At 32.8% G+C, this 18,332-nt stretch overlaps 2 protein-coding genes across 13 annotated transcripts; one reads left to right on the top strand and one right to left on the bottom strand.

Annotated features, from left to right (window-relative positions):
* The first annotated feature begins 482 nt into the window (after nucleotides 1-482).
* LOC127795292 (transcription factor MYB114-like) lies at nucleotides 483-3,116 on the top strand. Of its 2 annotated transcripts, XR_008021774.1 has the most exons (4): nucleotides 483-787; nucleotides 887-1,016; nucleotides 1,138-2,393; nucleotides 2,558-3,116. XR_008021774.1 is itself a non-coding variant. In XM_052326881.1 (3 exons), exons 1-3 carry the CDS (start codon nucleotides 649-651, stop codon nucleotides 1,433-1,435), a joined length of 567 nt encoding a protein of 188 aa, XP_052182841.1. In that variant the 5' UTR covers nucleotides 483-648; the 3' UTR covers nucleotides 1,436-2,539. The 2 variants fall into 2 exon arrangements, 1 of the variants encoding a protein (XP_052182841.1); XM_052326881.1 differs by lacking the exon at nucleotides 2,558-3,116 and having other exon boundaries at nucleotides 1,138-2,539.
* A 611-nt stretch (nucleotides 3,117-3,727) lies between these two features.
* On the bottom strand, nucleotides 3,728-9,210 carry LOC127795293 (ubiquitin-like protein ATG12). Of its 11 annotated transcripts, none has more exons than XR_008021777.1 (8): nucleotides 9,097-9,191; nucleotides 8,941-8,999; nucleotides 7,394-7,462; nucleotides 7,233-7,295; nucleotides 6,062-6,170; nucleotides 5,891-5,960; nucleotides 5,485-5,608; nucleotides 3,728-5,342 (listed from the first exon to the last, which is right to left on the bottom strand). XR_008021777.1 is itself a non-coding variant. In XM_052326883.1 (6 exons), the coding sequence occupies exons 1-5, from the start codon at nucleotides 9,128-9,130 to the stop codon at nucleotides 6,111-6,113; spliced, it is 285 nt and encodes a 94-aa protein (XP_052182843.1). In that variant the 5' UTR covers nucleotides 9,131-9,210; the 3' UTR covers nucleotides 5,700-5,960; nucleotides 6,066-6,110. The 11 variants fall into 11 exon arrangements, 8 of the variants coding, with proteins under 8 accessions (XP_052182843.1, XP_052182846.1, XP_052182845.1 ...); XR_008021776.1 differs by having other exon boundaries at nucleotides 5,891-5,974; nucleotides 6,066-6,170; XR_008021775.1 differs by having other exon boundaries at nucleotides 3,731-5,342; nucleotides 6,066-6,170.
* Between the last annotated feature and the right edge of the window lie 9,122 nt (nucleotides 9,211-18,332).

Raw genomic sequence — 18,332 nt, 5'->3', positions numbered from 1 at the left:
AGAAATATATAATTCTCTTAACATTAAGGGAAAAAAAAAAAATCAACGCCACGTTTTGATAAAATTTTATGACTTCCCGTTTTTAATTCTAAAATCTGTATAATTCATGTTACTTGTCTTTGAATATATTGATCTTTTACTTTCTCATATATTATAAGTGCACTAGGTAAATAAATAAATTATCATGATCTTATTACGATTTAAATTTATATTAATAATTTATTAAGTAGAGTAAAATTGAGACTGACAAAAATATTCTATTAAAAATGTCGTCTTTCGTTGATTGAAGAGCTACAAATCATTGGCTTTTAAAAATTTAGATTACAGCCCATAAAAAAGAAAAAACTAGATTATAAAGTGATGAAGTTCATATTCAAATTTACCTAATTAAGTATAAAAAGTTGACAAATAGTGTTAATTAAATATAAATTGTGACGAAGTGGTAGATGCGTTGGCTTTGGCTAGATGTAGACGGCCATGATGAGTGAGAAGGGTAGTTGTTTTCTTAATTCTCGTACAGTCGTCGCTTGTGAGAGCGAAGCAAAAGGGTAGACACTCTTACCACCTCATCATCATCCCTATCACATCATCCTCTCTCTCTCTCTCTCTCTGTGAAAGAGAAGAGAGGGAAGAAAATCGAGCAAATTAATGGCGCCCAAGAAGAATGAAGCCGTAGAAATTAAGGCACTCAACAGGGGAGCATGGACTGCTGAAGAAGACAGAAAGCTTGCTCAAGTCATCGAAATCCATGGGGCCAAGAGGTGGAAGACCATTGCAGCCATGGCAGGTTCACACATATGTGTATATATATAATATATATCTATACTGTTTCTTGCTCAGTTGAAGTACTGGGTTGCTAGGTTGGGTTTTGATTTGCTGTTTACAGGGCTAAACAGGAGCGGAAAGAGCTGCAGGCTGAGATGGCTGAATTATCTGAGACCCAACATCAAGAGGGGAAACATCACAGATCAAGAAGAGGACTTAATTCTCAGGCTTCACAAACTCCTCGGAAACAGGTTATCTTTGTTCGCGAACCACCGCTTCTGGGCAATTGCTGACTGAAAAGGAATCTGACTGTTTGTTTGATTATTGTTGTTGTTGTTGTTGTTGTAATCCTCGTTTTTCTGTGTTTTGAAGGTGGTCTTTGATTGCGGGGAGATTACCAGGTCGAACAGATAATGAGATCAAGAACTACTGGAACTCTCGTCTGAGCAGGAAGATTAGCCAGAGGGAGAAGCGCGGCGGCGGGGAAGACCCTTCGGCGAGAGAGAGCTCCGGCTCCGAGCTAATTAGGCCTCCTGACCAGGCCGCCGGCGGGGCGACCATGGTCGACGGCGACGACGATTTCTTCGATTTCTCCAACGAAAGTCCCATGACCTTGGAGTGGGTTAGCAAATTCCTAGAACTGGACGAAGATTCCTACGAATTATCATGAAGTTCTCTGGGTTTCGACCCCACGGTCTGCCAGAAAATAATGCTCAATTTCTTCTTCTTCTTCTTCTTCTTCTCCTTCCGGTGCATGAACATGGGCTCGACTTGCAATTGGTCTGTAAATCGCCTTCCTTAATATTCTCTCTCATTGTCACTTCCCCAAATTCTACCATCCATAATACTCTCTCTCTCTCTCTCTCTATATATATCTCCATCTTTACTATCCTGTCATTTTTTACTTTTTAATTGCCATGTCATTCTCGTTGCTTTATTTTCTTGTCTTTTGTTTGATGATGGCTTTTAGCAAGGTGGTAGCTAGCTTGATTAGCAGTGGCTAGCATGTGACGGCCTAGACAATTCTTCCCTCCATGCTTCCTCAGCCTTTCAAACATAACTTCACATGACGACCCTGTAGAAATACCCTTTTGCATATAACAACTTCACTGGTGAATATATCAGTGAATTCTGGAGAATTGAACCGTAAACACAATTTTGTCATCCAACCTTTAGTCTTTTCAAGCTAGGCGCTGTTGTTTGATCCTAGAACAGGCAAGAGTGGATGATTGAGATGTGATGATAACTTGTGAGAGAACTGGAGATAAAAGGTGTCGTTCAGCTGACGAGGGACAAAGGAAAATAGGCTTTTTACCGAGAAAGGTGAAACTGTGAAGACAAAAAGAGAGATGATTTGAGAGTGAAAGGGGTAAGAATCTATATATAATCAAACGGGACGAAATTAGAGAGAGGACAGCCAGGATTTAATTAGTTGGTGGGACGAAGCCACAGTTCAAAGGTCCATTCCATTTGCAAAGAGAGACTTTCCTGGAAAAAAAGTCTCCAAAACTTTCCAGCAGCAAGCAATTAAGTTACCTTGGCAAGAAAACTGGGTGCAGTGATCAACCCCACCTTATTCAAGGATATGCTGAGCTGAAAAGGGTAACAGAATATGTTTATTGAAAACCGTAAGTAATCCATGTACGTACGTAGATCCTGTTGAATTATATATATATATATATATATAATAATGCTTGAATGATGAGTTGATGCACCTTGCTTGGTTTGTTAATTAATTAGTTCTCTCTCTCACCCAACTCAACCTCTCTCTTTGCCTTGTGTTATATGCTAGATTCGAACCAGAGAGGTGGATTTTGGGTCTTGCAATCAAAAGAGGGTGATAAAGGTTGTTTTCCTCCATTTCTAAATTATAAAAGCTCTCTTCTTTTGATTTGATGCATAAGTTAAAAAGTCCCCGCAACGACAAATAAGACAGGAATAAGAGAAGGGAACAACTCATTAAGCTCTGTTCTTTTGATTTGATGTCGTTCGTTGGTACACGTTTGGTGCACTCGTGACTAGTTACTACGAGTATAGTTTATAACTCATTTTGTTGCTTGTTCTGGGCACAAGGATTGTCTAAAATAGTGGTGGCGACAACTGTTTTTCACACCACGACATCCTAAGCAACATGGCATTTGTAGAGGTAAATGGGTGCTTTGAGGCCTACGATGCTCCTAATCTATATTTTTGTTCATGTAGTTTTATAATTTTTTTTTTTTTTTGTGTGTGATTATTCGTATTTTTAATTTTACATCATTATTTATATTTTCGAATCAATTTGATTCATATATTTTGATTTTTCTTTTTTTGTGTGATCACTCGAATTTTTTGTTGTTTCGATTAATCTCTGTATTTGTATTTTTGAATTGTATAAAAAGAGTTAAATTAACTTATTTTATTTTATTTTTTATTTTAAAATATAAAAAATTAAATTTACTCAAAAATGTAATAAAAAAATATAATTAAAATAACAAAAAAATTCACAAAAAAATAATCAAAATATATGAGTTAAATTGAGTTAAAAATATAATTAAAATAATAAAAAGTTAAATGTCCACGCACAACAAAAAGTGAAATTATAGTGGCAAAAAATATAAATTTGGCTAAATATCTTCCTTTGGGTGCATGTATATATACACGGATATGGGTACAGGTACGGGTCCGGGCCAAGCGGGTCGAAGGCAAGTGATTTTACTAGCTAGCCCGGTGGTTTCTCTCCGGCAGCTGGCTGGAGGCACGTTCTGAAACCACCGTGCTTTCTCGGAAACTATTTATTTTCTCGAGAAAATTTCAGAGGGAGAATTGGGACCGCACAAACCATACGGCACTGGGTGTCTTGTCAGCTCTCAGCTGCGCCATCGCTGATTCTCTCTCATTATGGAACAAATACGCCAGCTGCTCGGAGGCCCCATCGTCCGACCAACCACCGATTTCAATGCCGCTCTGAGAACAACACTCGTGTCTGTTAGCCCGCCAAAATTGATTATTTTCCCCTAAAAATTTCACCAAGAAAATCGTTTTTATCCAAATTCAATAAATCCAAAAACATCGGCACGCTTTTGATGCCGAATTCTGTGTTTGTTTGATGAAATTGATGGGACCGGACCATGGCGATACTGATTTCTATGCCAATCCCAATATATATATATATATATGTATGGCACCAATTACAGCCGGTGGTTTCTTCTCGCATGGCTTTGGGTCCCACGTTGTTGGGTTTTGGGTTCCCACTTTATGGTCGATTTGCACGTGCCGATATAAATGCAAATATAAGGTCGGGATGTCCCACCTCTTTATTATAAATATAAAATCTAGCACGTACATATAGATACACTTATTTAGAGTAGGTAGTCGAAGTAAAAGAGAAATTATCGGTATCGGTCAAGATAGAGATCGTCAAATGCTGAAGAAATGATTAATTCAGTTGATTTTTTTTTTTTATTCTTCTATTTTTTTTTTTAAATTCACTGGACGTATAAATTACGTATTATTTTAAATTAAATAATTAATATATATATATAAATTATAAAAATTAAATATTCCATAGATTAAATTTAAAGTTCAAATAGTGATGAGTTATAATTAAATTAAATAAAACTTAAAATAAAAAAATAAATTTCAAGAGTTTTTAGAAAATGAGTAACCAATAGAATCCATTGACAAAACTATCGTGATGGATTCTAACCGATGAAACCCATCATCACGATGATGAGTTTCAAATTGTTGAAACCCAAAAAAAATGCATATAGAGAACGAGGGATTGTTGTTTTCTTTTCTCTGTCTTCTCCTCCTCTTTCTTTGGATTCTAAATTGCAAGAACCCATCATTGCAATGGGTTCATTGCCACGATGAGCCTCAAATCATTGAAACCCAAAGAGGATGGAGATAGAGAACGAGGGATTGTTGTTTCCCTTTCCATATCTTCTCCCTCTCCCTCTTCGAATTCTAAATTGCGAGATCCCATCATCGCAATAGATTTTATTAGTAATCGAACTTTCAATTTTTTTTAAATTTAATTTAATTAACACAATGTGACTGAGAGGCTCACAAGTGCGACAGGACTCCTGATCGTCGAAGGGCGATAGCTGTGAGCTAATCCGTGATTGTGGGCCCATGATGTGTATAACACGATGTGTGTAATACCCTAAGAACCCAAAATTAGGGTAATATATATCAAAAATAAGTAAGGAAGAAAACAATACCAACTGGATACCTTTGAGGCTGAATGTAGGTAAAGAACTCTCAAGTTAAGCGTGCTTGACCTGAGGTAATCCAATGATGGGTGACCCCCCTGGGAAGTTCACATAGGCCCATCAAGGTAAGTTGTCCCGGACCTTTCTATCGCTCAATGCGGGGTGTTACAAAAATGTGTCAACATTTGACGCCGTTTGTGGGAACCCCTTAGGCCGAACTATCCTCTGTCACCCCTGAGACGGTCCACGCCCACGAGCACCACTGCACTTAGGGGGAAGACTCTGGCAGTGGTGCATTAGCACCGGGTTCGTCCCACCTCGATCACCTAGAGGTCGACTGCCCAAAGGGTGACTGAGAAGCTTCCAAATGCGACGGGACTCCTAGTTGTCAAAGACGATAGCTATGAGCTAACCCGTGATTGTGGACCTATGATGACACGATGTGTGTAATACTCCAAGAGCCTAAAAGGAGGGTAGTATATATCGAAAATAAGTAAGGAAGAAAACAATATCAGCTGAATACCTTTTAAGCTGAATGTAGGCAAATAATTCCCAAGTTAAGCGTGCTTGACCTGGGTAATCCAAGGATGGGTGACCCTCCTGAGAAGTTCGCGTAGGCCCATCAGGATAAGTTGTTCCAGACCTTCCTATCGTTCGATGCGAGGTGTAATGTGTGTCAACAAAAATGTAAAATAAAGAAACTTCTAGAGACATTTTTAAATTATGAGTATTTGCGTAAATAACTCAAACTACTAAGACATTTAATAAAAAGTTTATAAAAGAACATTTACATTAATAAATCACAAGAGAGAGGCAAAGAAATGTCACTGCAGCTACAACAAATTAAATTTAGTATTTCTTGGAATAAAAACCATCAAGAACTGTAATAAAAATCACCACTAATTCAGATATTATGTACAGTAACATACTTTTTTCTGCAATTCTTCTTGCCCTGCCGTCCAGCCTTATATGTTGGCAGGTACAGGTTTATGGTTGAAGCTGCATATCGAATCCTAATTACAAGTAAATAAAGACTTGCCAGATATGGAATAGGTGTAGTAGTAAATTGAGCATATATCTATGATCTATCTATAACGTACTCACACTATAAGGAACGTGGCAGAAGCAGCTGAGATCCATCGGTGAGAGTTAGCCCCATGCCATGGAACAAGCATAATTGACCACCAACTTCCCATCAAAACCAAAATTCTGAGAAGAAAAAAAGGTGAAAAACTAAAGGTTGGATAAACATAGGAATACCCAGTAGCAGAATTCGAAAAAAGTTCTTCAGAGATTAAATGAAATGCCTCCATTCTCATTTAGAACATGGTGAAATAGCACAATGATCACCAGAAAGCTATATTAAGCTTGTAACTTGCAATTAATTAGATTCATACAACTCACTCAAAAATTCTGCTCAGGTGTGTCACCATCTCGTATGAGGAATTTCCAAAGAAATTTGTTAAACCGTTCAATCTCCCCCCCCCCCCCCCCCCCCCTTCTGCTCAGGTGTGTCACCATCTCGTATGAGGAATTTCCACAGAAATTTGTTAAACCGTTCAATCCCCCCCCCCCCCCCCAAAAAAAATAAATAAATAAATAAATAAATAAAAAACAACACACAAACAGAACAGAGTTGAAATGTCAGTTCATGTTAGAAAAATTCTAGTGATACAAATATGAGAGTTGAACTGACATCATCTACCCCAATCTGACTAGCACTTGTCAGGAATGGAGAGTTGAGTTTTTCAAATCCACACATCATCTAGTAGATGTGCTGTGGACTGTCATTTGTGCTCATAATACCACAATCTGACTAGCACTTGCGCCATGGTTGCTATGGTCAGCATGGCAACAACCTCTCTATAGTTTCAAAGATGTTCTTTCAATCTGCAACAACCTCTCTTTAGTTCCTAAGATGCCCTTTAAATGTGTTTACCCACTTCGTGAAAATTGCATTGGACTGTGACATTGTCCAATACAGAAAATTAGTGCGTGTGCAAATAATACCCACACACACCAAACAAAATTATAGATGCTATCTACACAACTGGCATCTCGTTGGTCGTCCCTTTGGCATTGATAGTTGATAAAAATTTTCACTATCAAATGAAAGAGGTACTTGATTACTGTTCAGATACTTACCAGCATGCATAGACACAGAAATACAAAAGTAAAAAATGTTTATGTTTACATTGAAATAATTACAAAGAAGTAAAAAAGCTTCTATCCAGGATGCAACATCAAAGCAATAAACTCACAACTACTTACATTGTACAGATCAATGACCAACTCATCAGGATTGGGTGAGAATGCACTGTTGAGGTAAACAAACTGTAAAACAAGTGGGGGGAGAGAGAGAAAGAGAGAGTATTACAAGAAACTCAACCACTCAACAAGAATTGGGAACAGATCATGAGAGGATCATTTACCAAAGTCTCCCTGTGAAGCTGGCGACAAAGAAAGTCAATCACCTTAGCAAACTTATCAGTTCCTGCAATCTGCCCACTCAAGGTATCAAACATTATCAGTGAATTGGCACAAGGAAAAAAGCGGTGGATGACCATGGAAAAAGGATAATAACTACAAAACAATGATCTCCAGGAATTTGAGTAATGTTCGACAACTAATAGTCATTTACAATAGGAAACCTCAAACACCTACAGTTTATAAGTTGTTGCTTGCTACAGATGCGGAAGGTTAATTCATAAACAACCAAGGCACCCTCATGTATTAACAGATTTTCAGCTATTAAATATAAGACTACAGGGGACGGATAATCCAAGCCCAAATATTTGGGTAAAAAGCTAAACCGAGTTGGAATTGAGCTTGTGGTCTAACCCAATGCTAATGAGAGGAAAAACTTTAGAAGTTCCTTGACTCAAAATATCCCTTGTCGGAATTGCTAAGAATGTCGAAGACCTTTGCAATAACAAGATATTATATCCACCCAATCTCAACAAAACTCTGATAATCATTTAGAAAAATATGAGAATGCCAGACATGGGCATTTTCATAGAATATGGTTAAGATATGATTACATGCATACAGTACCAACAGTGTGCAGTTTTGAGCGCCAAGACTTTCACTATTCTATGAAATCCATCTCACGGAGGGGTTGACTTATGGTGATGTATGTGCACAAGTACATCTGCAATGTACATTTGAATTGTCAACATTTATTCAGGTGGGACAGGACAAGCATTTATTAGCCTTGTGGGCAGGCTTTGGCAATCACAGAAAAGGCTTAGGCAGGAGCCTTGATGTCTAGCCAGTGGGTAGGTTAGTACTCCAGAAAAAGATTCAACGCATATCACAGAGTTAGATACACAAATTGATAACAGTGGATTGTTCTTCGAAATGCACAGATCAATCAGAAGTGCATTCAAAGGTATCATCACACAAGAAATAAATAAAGGCAAGATCCTAGAAATGACTTGTTTCTCTTGCTAGCACACATCTTGAATTAGATACCCATCAAACTGCAATACTCAACGAAAAGAGTATCAGTTATATGTAGACCCAAAAAGCCCCTCCCAATGCAAAAGGCTGCCCACTGTACGAGTGTTAGGGGAGGGTCATTTCGTTTCTGTGTGATCCCCCTGCATTATTACTAAGATTTGCCCTCTAGTTATACATGGCCCACAAAATTAAATATTGAAGAAATTCACATATGTGTGGTTATATAAAGGGTTATCTGAAGATTGCTTGTCTCAAAATATAACACAAGCATGAAAAACATAAATTACTTCTGAAAAAAAAACGGAAAAAAAGCAAATATATATCTCTACATACAAACACACACAAACAGAGACACACACTCATATTAAGAAACCAGTTCCTCCCACTCGCAGATTCACAGACTGATCTAGGGTTTTCAATTTGGGCAAATTTGAATGTGAAACTAAGCAACCGCCAAATAAATAGTTAATCCAACCTTAAAAACAGTCAGTAAGAAAAGGAATCAGAGAAGACATGCCTTGAACTTCGCTTGCTTGAGAATCGGTGCGTCGCCAGTCGCTCTTAGATGCACAACAACTGTATCAGAGAAACGAAATTAACAAAATAGAAAACGAATTCGAATAACTGATAAAGCAAATAGAATGAATGAAAGGGTTGACAGTACGGTCAGTACCTCTACGAGCAGTAGTTGAGGACTCGGAAGCCATATCTCAGCCGATTGAGAACACAGCAGAGACCGTCCGAGGGTTTCGGTTCTGGGAATTTCTACTTCCATGGCATCTTTTTGCTACTTCCACGCCTTTATATATATATATATAATATTGGTAAATTTACCGTATTGCCACCAAACTTAAACCATTATCGCATGCTCTCTTTGTTATTTTTAAGTCGTTTTTTAATTTTTTAAAATAATCAAAATATATTTATTTTTATATTTTTTAAAAAGTAAGAAAAAAAATTATAAAAAACTCAAAATAATAAAAAATTATTTTGACTATTTTTATCATAAATACGCTCAAAATTTATAAAATATGAAAAACATAAAAAAATGCATTTTCAACAATTTCAAAACAGATATTGTAAAATTAAAAATAAATTTAAAATTTAAAATTGAAATTGAAATACAAACCCTTAGCTTCTAATACCCCTAAATTTTTAAGAATCGTACTACATGTACCGACGGGATGACAAGCCCGATAATTGAATCAGACTTCATAGATTGGACTTTATCATCGATCATCAAGGCACCACAAAATGGAGAAGCTCAGACTTCATGAAGCTTGATCGTGAAACTTGATTGGGCTAGAATGAAGCCCGATCTAGAGGCAACAGCAACAAATTAAGTGAGGGTATTTTTATCATTTAGCACCTTCAGTCATTCTCCTAGTAATCCGATTGTTTGTATAAGTAGCATTTTCTAAATTTTAAAAGTCCTTCAATTAATCTTCAAATTTTGAGTAATTTTATGTGTTCTTTCCTGGCCAAAGGAATGGTCGGAGGCGAGCTTGTAAAGGCAAGATATGAGTTTTAGCGATCGGTTTGTCGGGGGGCAATTGACACCTGCAAGCACTCCGACACTCAAGTGAGTAAAGGAGTAAAATGACAAAGTATCAGTAAGCTTGAAAGAAAACATACTTTGACTCTGGGAAGAGCTAGTTTATACAAAAGAATGGGATGCCCTCCTACATGCATGCATCGTGCGTTTACAGGGCGATAGGACTAGACGTCTGGCGCTGGAGCCTTCTGGTGGCGACATGGTACCGATGAGACTACCATTAATGTAGATGGAATCTATCATTAATGGGGATGATATCTACTATAAATGAGGATGTGATCTTCAACAGATGCGGGAGTATCCAACGTATGGCTGTAATAACGTTGTTGTAGATTGGCACAAGATTAGAATCGAGCCGTAAGCCAAGAGCCAAGACTGGGTCGTGGGCCAAGGGTCGGGGCGGTACTGTTCGTTATGTAAACGAGAAGGTTCACTTCAAGTTCCCTTTTTTAAGAATAGCATTGACGCTGTTCTTTTTATTCTCTTTTTTTGGATTACGCTCTTTACTGGAGTTCCCAACTACCCTACCCCTAAAGCTATATTGAGGAGATAAATCGTGAAATGTAGTTGAGTGATCAAAATGATAGGGCTTGACACTATTAATATTGCTCTCAAAGTCTTCGCCCAAAAAAAATATATTCTGCTTCTCCAAAAATTAAATCTACCCCAAGAACTCCCATAGAAGCTTTCAGCTGCCATAAGCATTCTTTTTATCTTTTTTTGAGCATGTTGATAGTTGATCTGGAGCCACCCATGATTGGAACGTACCCGTCGATCAATTTTTTACTGTCGATCTCCACGCTCTTTACCAATAAGTTCACTTTTGTCGTGACCCCAATATTTACAATGCAAATCGTAAAAGTAAGTGGAATGTTCTTTAGGCGCGCAGCCATGCTGAGCTTGGCAGCTTTAAGAGGATGAGCCCAACTTAGATTAATGTACCTGGTATGACGCACAAAAAGATATTTTTAAAATATTTTTTATATTAAAATATTAAGAAATATAAAAAAATAATATGGATAGTTTTTATAATTTTTAAAATATTTTAAAGTCATTTAGTAATATTAAAAAAATATAAAAAACGTGTTCCACTCATAAAAAAAATTGAAAATGAAAAAATTCAGTCTCTAACTAAGTTAGAGATGAATTTTTTTAAAAAAAAATTTCACATATTATATAATATAAGAATATAGAGAAATTTTTTATATTATATATTATAATGTATAATAATTAATTTTTAATATATAATTTTTTATATTAAAAATTATATTTATAAAAAAATCTTATATTTTTTTTATTTGCAGGTTTTACTTGCGTTTCAATTTTTTTATTTTTTTATAAAAAAATATTATTTTTTTCATTTTCATTTCGTACCACAGCTATTTCCGAGTAATTTATGTGATGTAAATGACATATGACACTTTATAAATCTTTGAACATATTAATTTCACTAACCCATAAATATAACAATTTAGCAAGCCCTTTTGGAATGGTTGCTCATCTAAAACCATCAAAGTTCGGGTAAAACAAACTCAATCTACGAAGCAAATGGGACTTGCCCTTTTCGATGATTTTTTTTTTAATATTTCACTAACTCATAGCCAATTGGGTTTAGTAGTTCTATCAATGGTAGTTGTTTATCTATAACAATCACAAAGAACATATCCCATCATTGTAGAAGAAAGGACAACGGAAAGAGAAATAGAAATAAAGAGATAGTTGAGATTCAAATCGAGCATTTACCTAGTTTAAGTTATAGTTCTTTAATATTATCTCATTTTGTCTAGTTTAAGTTATAACTCTTTAATATTATCTTATTTTGTCTCTTGTGGATGACAACCATTTTAGCTAGCTCTCACAAAAAAACACAAGAAGATAAATATGTCAATGACAATATATATATATATATATGTGTGTGTATACCATGTAGTAATTAATTCAAGAAATTGAACATTAATTAGTTAGGTTTAGAAATTTGTTTAAAGTTCACCTGAATCTTTCTATAAATTGTTATTTTGATGATCTAAAATATATTTTTGTGGGTACAATTGATGATAATAGAGAAAATCACCATTCACATCAACATTCAAGCTCCTACAAAGGCAAGGTTTCGCCCTCCCTAGTATAATTTCCAACAATCAAGTTAATACTAAGGAATTTAGAATTAATGTATTTACTTCTTGTTGAAATTAATCTTACTCATTATGTAAGTTTAATAGGCAACAATTAAGAGCGAAATTTTCAGTTTAAACTCCACATAAGATATTTCAGATATGGTTCTTTTCACGAGTTATAAAAATCTTGATAGACCACATGTAACACTCAATTAGTGAGATACGCGACACGCTTTGATGATAAGTACACATAACACCGTAAATTTATAAATAAACATAACTCAAAATTAGTGTTAAGGTCAAATGGTTGACATAGAACGAACATCTTTTGATATAATTTGAATCGAATTAATTTTAAACAAGTCAAGTTGAGTTGAGATACCATTTTAATTGAGTTCCACTCGACTAACTTCTAACCTATATATTGCTTAATAAATTTGAAAATTCGAACTTATGTATAAGTTTAATAATGGTATTTTGTCTTGCCAATGAAAAAGGAGCTGTGGGGCTGAGGTGGTACTATTCTTATTTATTGGACCATATTTACATTTGGCTATTTAACAGCCTATTCTGTCAATGTTTTAAAAAAATATTTTTATTAAATAATTAAAATTTTCTTTAAAAATGCATTTTATAAATTCTTAATTTTATACAATGAATTAAAAAAATACCTTTTTCAATTTTTTTAAAAATTTATTAAAATTTTCTTATATCTAATAAACCCGTTGCATCCCCAAGTATTTTTTTTGAAAATGTTATTTGAAATATTTAAGATTGACACTTGATATTATGTAGCTTCTCTGGGGTTCGGCCCTTAGAGTTCTTATATCTTTTAGTTTGTGTTCGATTTTTTTCGTACCTTTATTTCTTATTTGGGATATGTCCGAATGTTATGTGCGTATAATTTCATTTTTTTGGTATTATAAATTTCTCAATTATAAAAATATTATATCCAATACCACTCATAATAATCCCATATCTTTGACATTTTTATTAAGATGGGCCCATATCTCCATAAATGGAAAAGATAACACAATGCATGTATGTAGACACCTAATATAGCAAGAAAATTAATGAGGGAGGGTCATCGGTCATCGTCTCGCCATGAATGAAAGCTGACAAACACGCCATATGTACCCATATGTAACTCCTATTTAAATATTTATTTATAATATTTATACATTAATATATTATATAATTATATTAATATAATATAAGATATAGCATATTAATAAATGAATATCGCAAAAATGTCGTAGATAAATGTCAAAACAGTATTTTGATGTACACAAGTAGACATATGTAGAGAAAGAGGGGAAAGAAGTTAATCTCGTATATAGATTTTTTTTAAAAATATTCATTTTCTATGTTGTTTTCGGTTAAATTTTAGTTTTTAATTTTCTAAAATAGTAAAAAAAATATTTACTTGGTTGTCTTCAAAAATATATTTTCAAAAATTAAAAAAATATTAAAAAAATCTAAAATAACAAAAAGTTGATACCAAAACATGAAAAAGAGAGGGCAAATTCCAAAAACCCCATGGGAAGCAAGCGGCAAAGGCAGTCATGAGACGATGGTTGTGAAAGAACATCAATAGTGATGGTGGCAAAATCGACTACAGGCATGATCATGGGAAGTAAGCGACAAAGGCAGTGATCACCATTGATGACGAGAAAACACGTCTATTGAAGACCAAACAGTAGCAAAGCGATGGTCATGATGAGGCGACAGTTGGTGGTGGTGGCAACGACGGAGAAGCCGACAACGAACCTGGCCATGATAGAAATTTTGATGGTTAGCAAAAAAAAAATTTAATATACACATTATAATATTTTTGGTGATTAACAAAAAGAGTATTTTCTTAAATATATTAATTGTAGTATCGAATTTTTTGTATTAATTTATAAAATATTTTTTTCATAGCATATGTATTACAAAAAAAAATCATTTTCTGTTAAAAATATTTTTAAATTAATTTATAAAATATTTTCATAGCATATGCATTATTAAAAATATTATTTTCTATTAAAACTATTTTTTAAATATATTTTAGATTAATTTATATAATATTCTTATAGCATATGTAACTCATTTTAACAACTAGCTGCACCTCCCATGGTTTGATCCCACAACCTCAAGCTAACCAAAGCCTTCCCTTGCCAGTTAATTTATAAGCCCCCTTTATTATTTGAGTGCATATATTAAATTTAAGTTATACTAAACTTTTCCTGCTATGACGGTCAGATTTTTTATCATTGAAAAAATGGCTAAAATGCCCATAAATACCTCTCAAACTCATTTTTTGAGTATCCAAATGTTTCCATTACATATTTAAAGCACCCAAAAACTTTCAAATGCTCTCAATTAAAGCATTCAAGCAATCCGAGTCTTTTGAAATATTATTGCACATCCATCAAAGAGCCACAAGATAAGAGGAGAAAAGTTTTTCAAGTCTTCTACAACAAATCCAAACTTCTCAATTTAAGGTTACAAATTTATTTATTTATTTAAATATTTATGTCTTGTATAATTTGTTCTTAATTGGTTATTTGTGTCCAAGTGTAGACAAATTATTTGTAACATTTAAATTACCATTGTGGATTGTATATGTTTCATAGAACCATTAAAATCTAGGTAAATCTAGTTTCTAAAATAAGTTAGGAAGAAAACCTTGGTATAATAGTTGCCTAAAACCCATTATAATCTAGGTGTGTATTTAGTTTCCAATGTGAGTTAGTGTGGAAACTTTGGTGATTTTGATTTAGTGGAACCCCAAGAGTGGTTAGAGCTTAGAATGATGGATTAAGTGTGTGTGAAAATACCGAACCACTATAAATTGTGTTGTGCCTTATATTATTTATTTTTGTTATATTTTGTGGGTTGCATTAATTATTAATCTCAAATATAATTTATTATATTCATCAAATATATATTATTAAATAATTATTAATCAAGAATATTCATTAAAATGAAGAAAAATTTTAATCACTCAATTCATCTTCTCTTGAGTAGCCATACTTTAAGTGGACCAACAAGATTACATCAAACAGTTCAATAACAAGTGGGATGCGATTACAAGTTTCAATACAAATATCATAAATAAATATAATTTAGTAGTTGCCTAAAACCCATTGTAATCTAAGTGTATATCTAGTTTTCAATTTGAGTTAGTATGGAAACCTTGGTAATTTTGATTTAGTAAAACACCAATGGTGGTTAGAGCTTGGGAGAGTAGATTAAGTATGTGTGAAAATACCAAATCACTTCATATTATTTATTTTTGTTATATTTTGTGGTTTGCATTAATTATTAATTTCAAATATAATTTATTATATTTATCAAATATATATTATTAAATAATTATTAATCAAGAATATTCATTAAAAGGAAGAAAAATTGTAATAACTCAATTCACTCCCTCTTGAGTAGCCATACCCTAAGGGACCGACACTTTAATTTTTGAACTATATTTATTTATGATATTTGTGTTGAAACTTGTAATCGCATCCCACTTGTTATTAAACTGTTTGATGCAATCTTGTTGGTCCCTTAGGGTATGGTCACTCAAGAGGGGATGAATTGAGTAATTAATTTTTTTTAATTTTAATAAATATTATTGATTAATTATTTTATTAAAAAATACATATTTTATAAATATAATATAGTATATTTGAGATTAATAATAAATGTAAGTCACAAGATATAATAAAAATAAATATAATGAAGCACAACACAATTTATAGTGGTTTGGTGTCTTCACACACACCTAGTCCCCTTTTCCAAGGTCTAACCACCCTTGGTATTCTACTAAAATAATTTCACCAAGATTTTCACACTAACTCACATTGGAAACCAGATATACACCTAGATTACAACAGATTCTAGACAATCACTACACCAAGATTTTCTTCTTAGCTTACATTAGAAACTAGATTCACATATATTTTAATAATTCTAGGAAACCTATACAATCCACAATAATAATTTAAATATTACAAATAATTTATCCACACTTGAATACAAATAAACAATTAAGAACAAATTATATAAGGTAATAATATTTAAATAAATTTGTAACGTCAAATGGAGAAGTTCGGATTTGTCGTAGAAGACTTGAAGAACTTTTCTCCTCTTGCCTTGTAGCTCTTCAGTGGACGTGCAATAATATTTCGAGAGCCTTGGATTGCTTGGATGCTTTGCTTGAAAGCGTTTGAGAGTTTTTGGGTACTTTGGATATGCAATAGAAGTATTCGAATACTCAAAAAATGAGTTTAGGGGTATTTATAAGCATTTCAGCCACTAAAAAAGGGGTTAATATGAAGTTTAAAATTTAAAAAATGTTTAGATTTTCTTAAACAATAAAAAAACATATTTTACATTTAATTCAAAATAAATTTACTTTTTACATGAGAAATCAAGATTTGAAAATTCAAATATAAGTTTTGAAGAAATAAATGATTAAAATATGAAAATATGTCTAGAAGTAATATCTTTTAATTCAAAATAAATTTATTTTTTGTATAAGTAAGAGAAAATATGTCTAATAATAATTTATTTTAATTCAAAATTTGAAAATTCAAATATAAGCTTTTGAGACATAAATGATTAAAACAAAAAACATATCTAAAAGAAATTCTCTTTTAATTCAAAATAAATTTATTTTTTGTATTAGTAAAAGAAAATATTTATATCATAAAAATATTTTTGTTAATTATTAAAACTTAATTAATATAAACAAGTTGGCTTAACAAATCTTATTATTCATAATCACATTATGTAATTATCAGTTCACATATTTAATTTTTTTTTCATGCTTCCTATTTTTTTACTAAGTCAATTTATTTATTTATTTGTATTTTATTCCTGTAATGGGAAAAAATATTTTAAAATTCACTAACTTTAATATGTATATATTTTTTAACAATATATTAGCATTAAATAGTTCTAATTTACTGAATAATCAAATTTATTGAATAAAATATCATTAAAAAATTATTATCAAAATTTCAAATAGAACACGTTTTCTAGTTTTTTGTTTTGAGAAACAGTTTTTCAGAATGACAAACAAAACGTGTTTTTAGTTTTCTGAAAATAGATTACCAAAATAAAAAATTGAAAATAAATTCAAAACTCAAAACTAAAAATTAAAACTTAAAGAGAACGCATGTATTTTTTTATAAATATTTTGACAAAATATTATAATTTTCAAATTATTTAACAAACTATTATATTTTTCCTAATTTAGCATGCCACGTGAGAACAAGGTCTTCTTGTAAGTTAAACTCATTATTAGGAGTAATAAGATATAACAAAATAAGTCTGTCTTAGTGACGAATTCAATTTCATGGTATTTTAAAGGCACAAGTGATCATTTGAAAACTTCTTTTGGCATATTTCATATTTTCTCAATGTTTTGAGAAATGTATTATTGTATATAAGTAGGTTAGAGACAATTTTTGTCTTTTTATTCAGTTTTCTTTGTGGTACTCGGGATATGCCTTGATTTGTTTTAGTGAATACTTACTTACAGAAAAAAAAAAAATTAATTATCCTAACTCTTTTATTTATCCATCATCTTTCTTCACTTATTGGCTCGACATTTCAATAAAATTTTTAGTTTCCTCAAACTTGTTACCAGGTGTAGCATACTTCATTGCATCTCGCCACTATTAATGGTGAGTTTGAGAAAATTTTAAAATTTGCCTAAGCATCAAGGGAAAAGTACAAAGAGATGGTATGTAAGGGTAAAAATTAGAACAAATTAAACTAGTTCTTGGGAATAATGTGTGTTTCTTTTATATTGTTACTTTTGATAGTAAGTTTCACTCACTAAAAGACATATATTCTTCTTGGTCAGACTCTACAAGTGTCTCTTTTGCCGATCTGTCATTAGTTTATTTTTTACTCTTTTTTTTTTGAGCCACCTTTCATGTTTTGACATCCTAATCTATAAAACTTACGAAATGTATTTTTTCTATACAATCTTAGAAAATGAAACTAAAAGAGATCTCCACATAATATTTGCACATCTTGTTCCTTCTTATTGTTAGCATAATTGTATACTTCCTTGATCTCTAACTGTTTTGATTTTATTGGTCTTTTATTATGATGCTCCAGATATAACTTAGCTTAGACTTGTATATCACTTTGATTGACTTTATAAAAAAATTATTTATACATAAAAAAAAATCCATGTCCCGACGCTAACACCTTAACTCAAAAGAGGTGCAATAATTTATT

The sequence above is a fragment of the Diospyros lotus genome, chromosome 2, assembly GCF_014633365.1.
Source record: "Diospyros lotus cultivar Yz01 chromosome 2, ASM1463336v1, whole genome shotgun sequence".
NCBI lineage: Eukaryota > Viridiplantae > Streptophyta > Magnoliopsida > Ericales > Ebenaceae > Diospyros > Diospyros lotus.
The sequence above is the reverse complement of the archived record's forward strand: the minus strand, read 5'-3'. Positions and strand labels throughout refer to the sequence as shown.

Excerpts from the sequence above, each read along its gene's own strand:
- LOC127795292 (XM_052326881.1), top strand. The coding sequence starts at position 649 with ATGGCGCCCAAGAAGAATGAAGCCGTAGAAATTAAGGCACTCAACAGG. Across the intron at positions 788-886 it reads GACCATTGCAGCCATGGCAG|GGCTAAACAGGAGCGGAAAG; the intron begins GTTCACACATAT and ends TGCTGTTTACAG. Across the intron at positions 1,017-1,137 it reads CACAAACTCCTCGGAAACAG|GTGGTCTTTGATTGCGGGGA; the intron begins GTTATCTTTGTT and ends TGTGTTTTGAAG.
- LOC127795293 (XM_052326883.1), bottom strand. The coding sequence starts at position 9,130 with ATGGCTTCCGAGTCCTCAACTACTGCTCGTAGAG. Across the intron at positions 7,463-8,940 it reads TCAAGCAAGCGAAGTTCAAG|ATTGCAGGAACTGATAAGTT; the intron begins GCATGTCTTCTC and ends TTGAGTGGGCAG. Across the intron at positions 7,296-7,393 it reads AGCTTCACAGGGAGACTTTG|TTTGTTTACCTCAACAGTGC; the intron begins GTAAATGATCCT and ends CTTGTTTTACAG.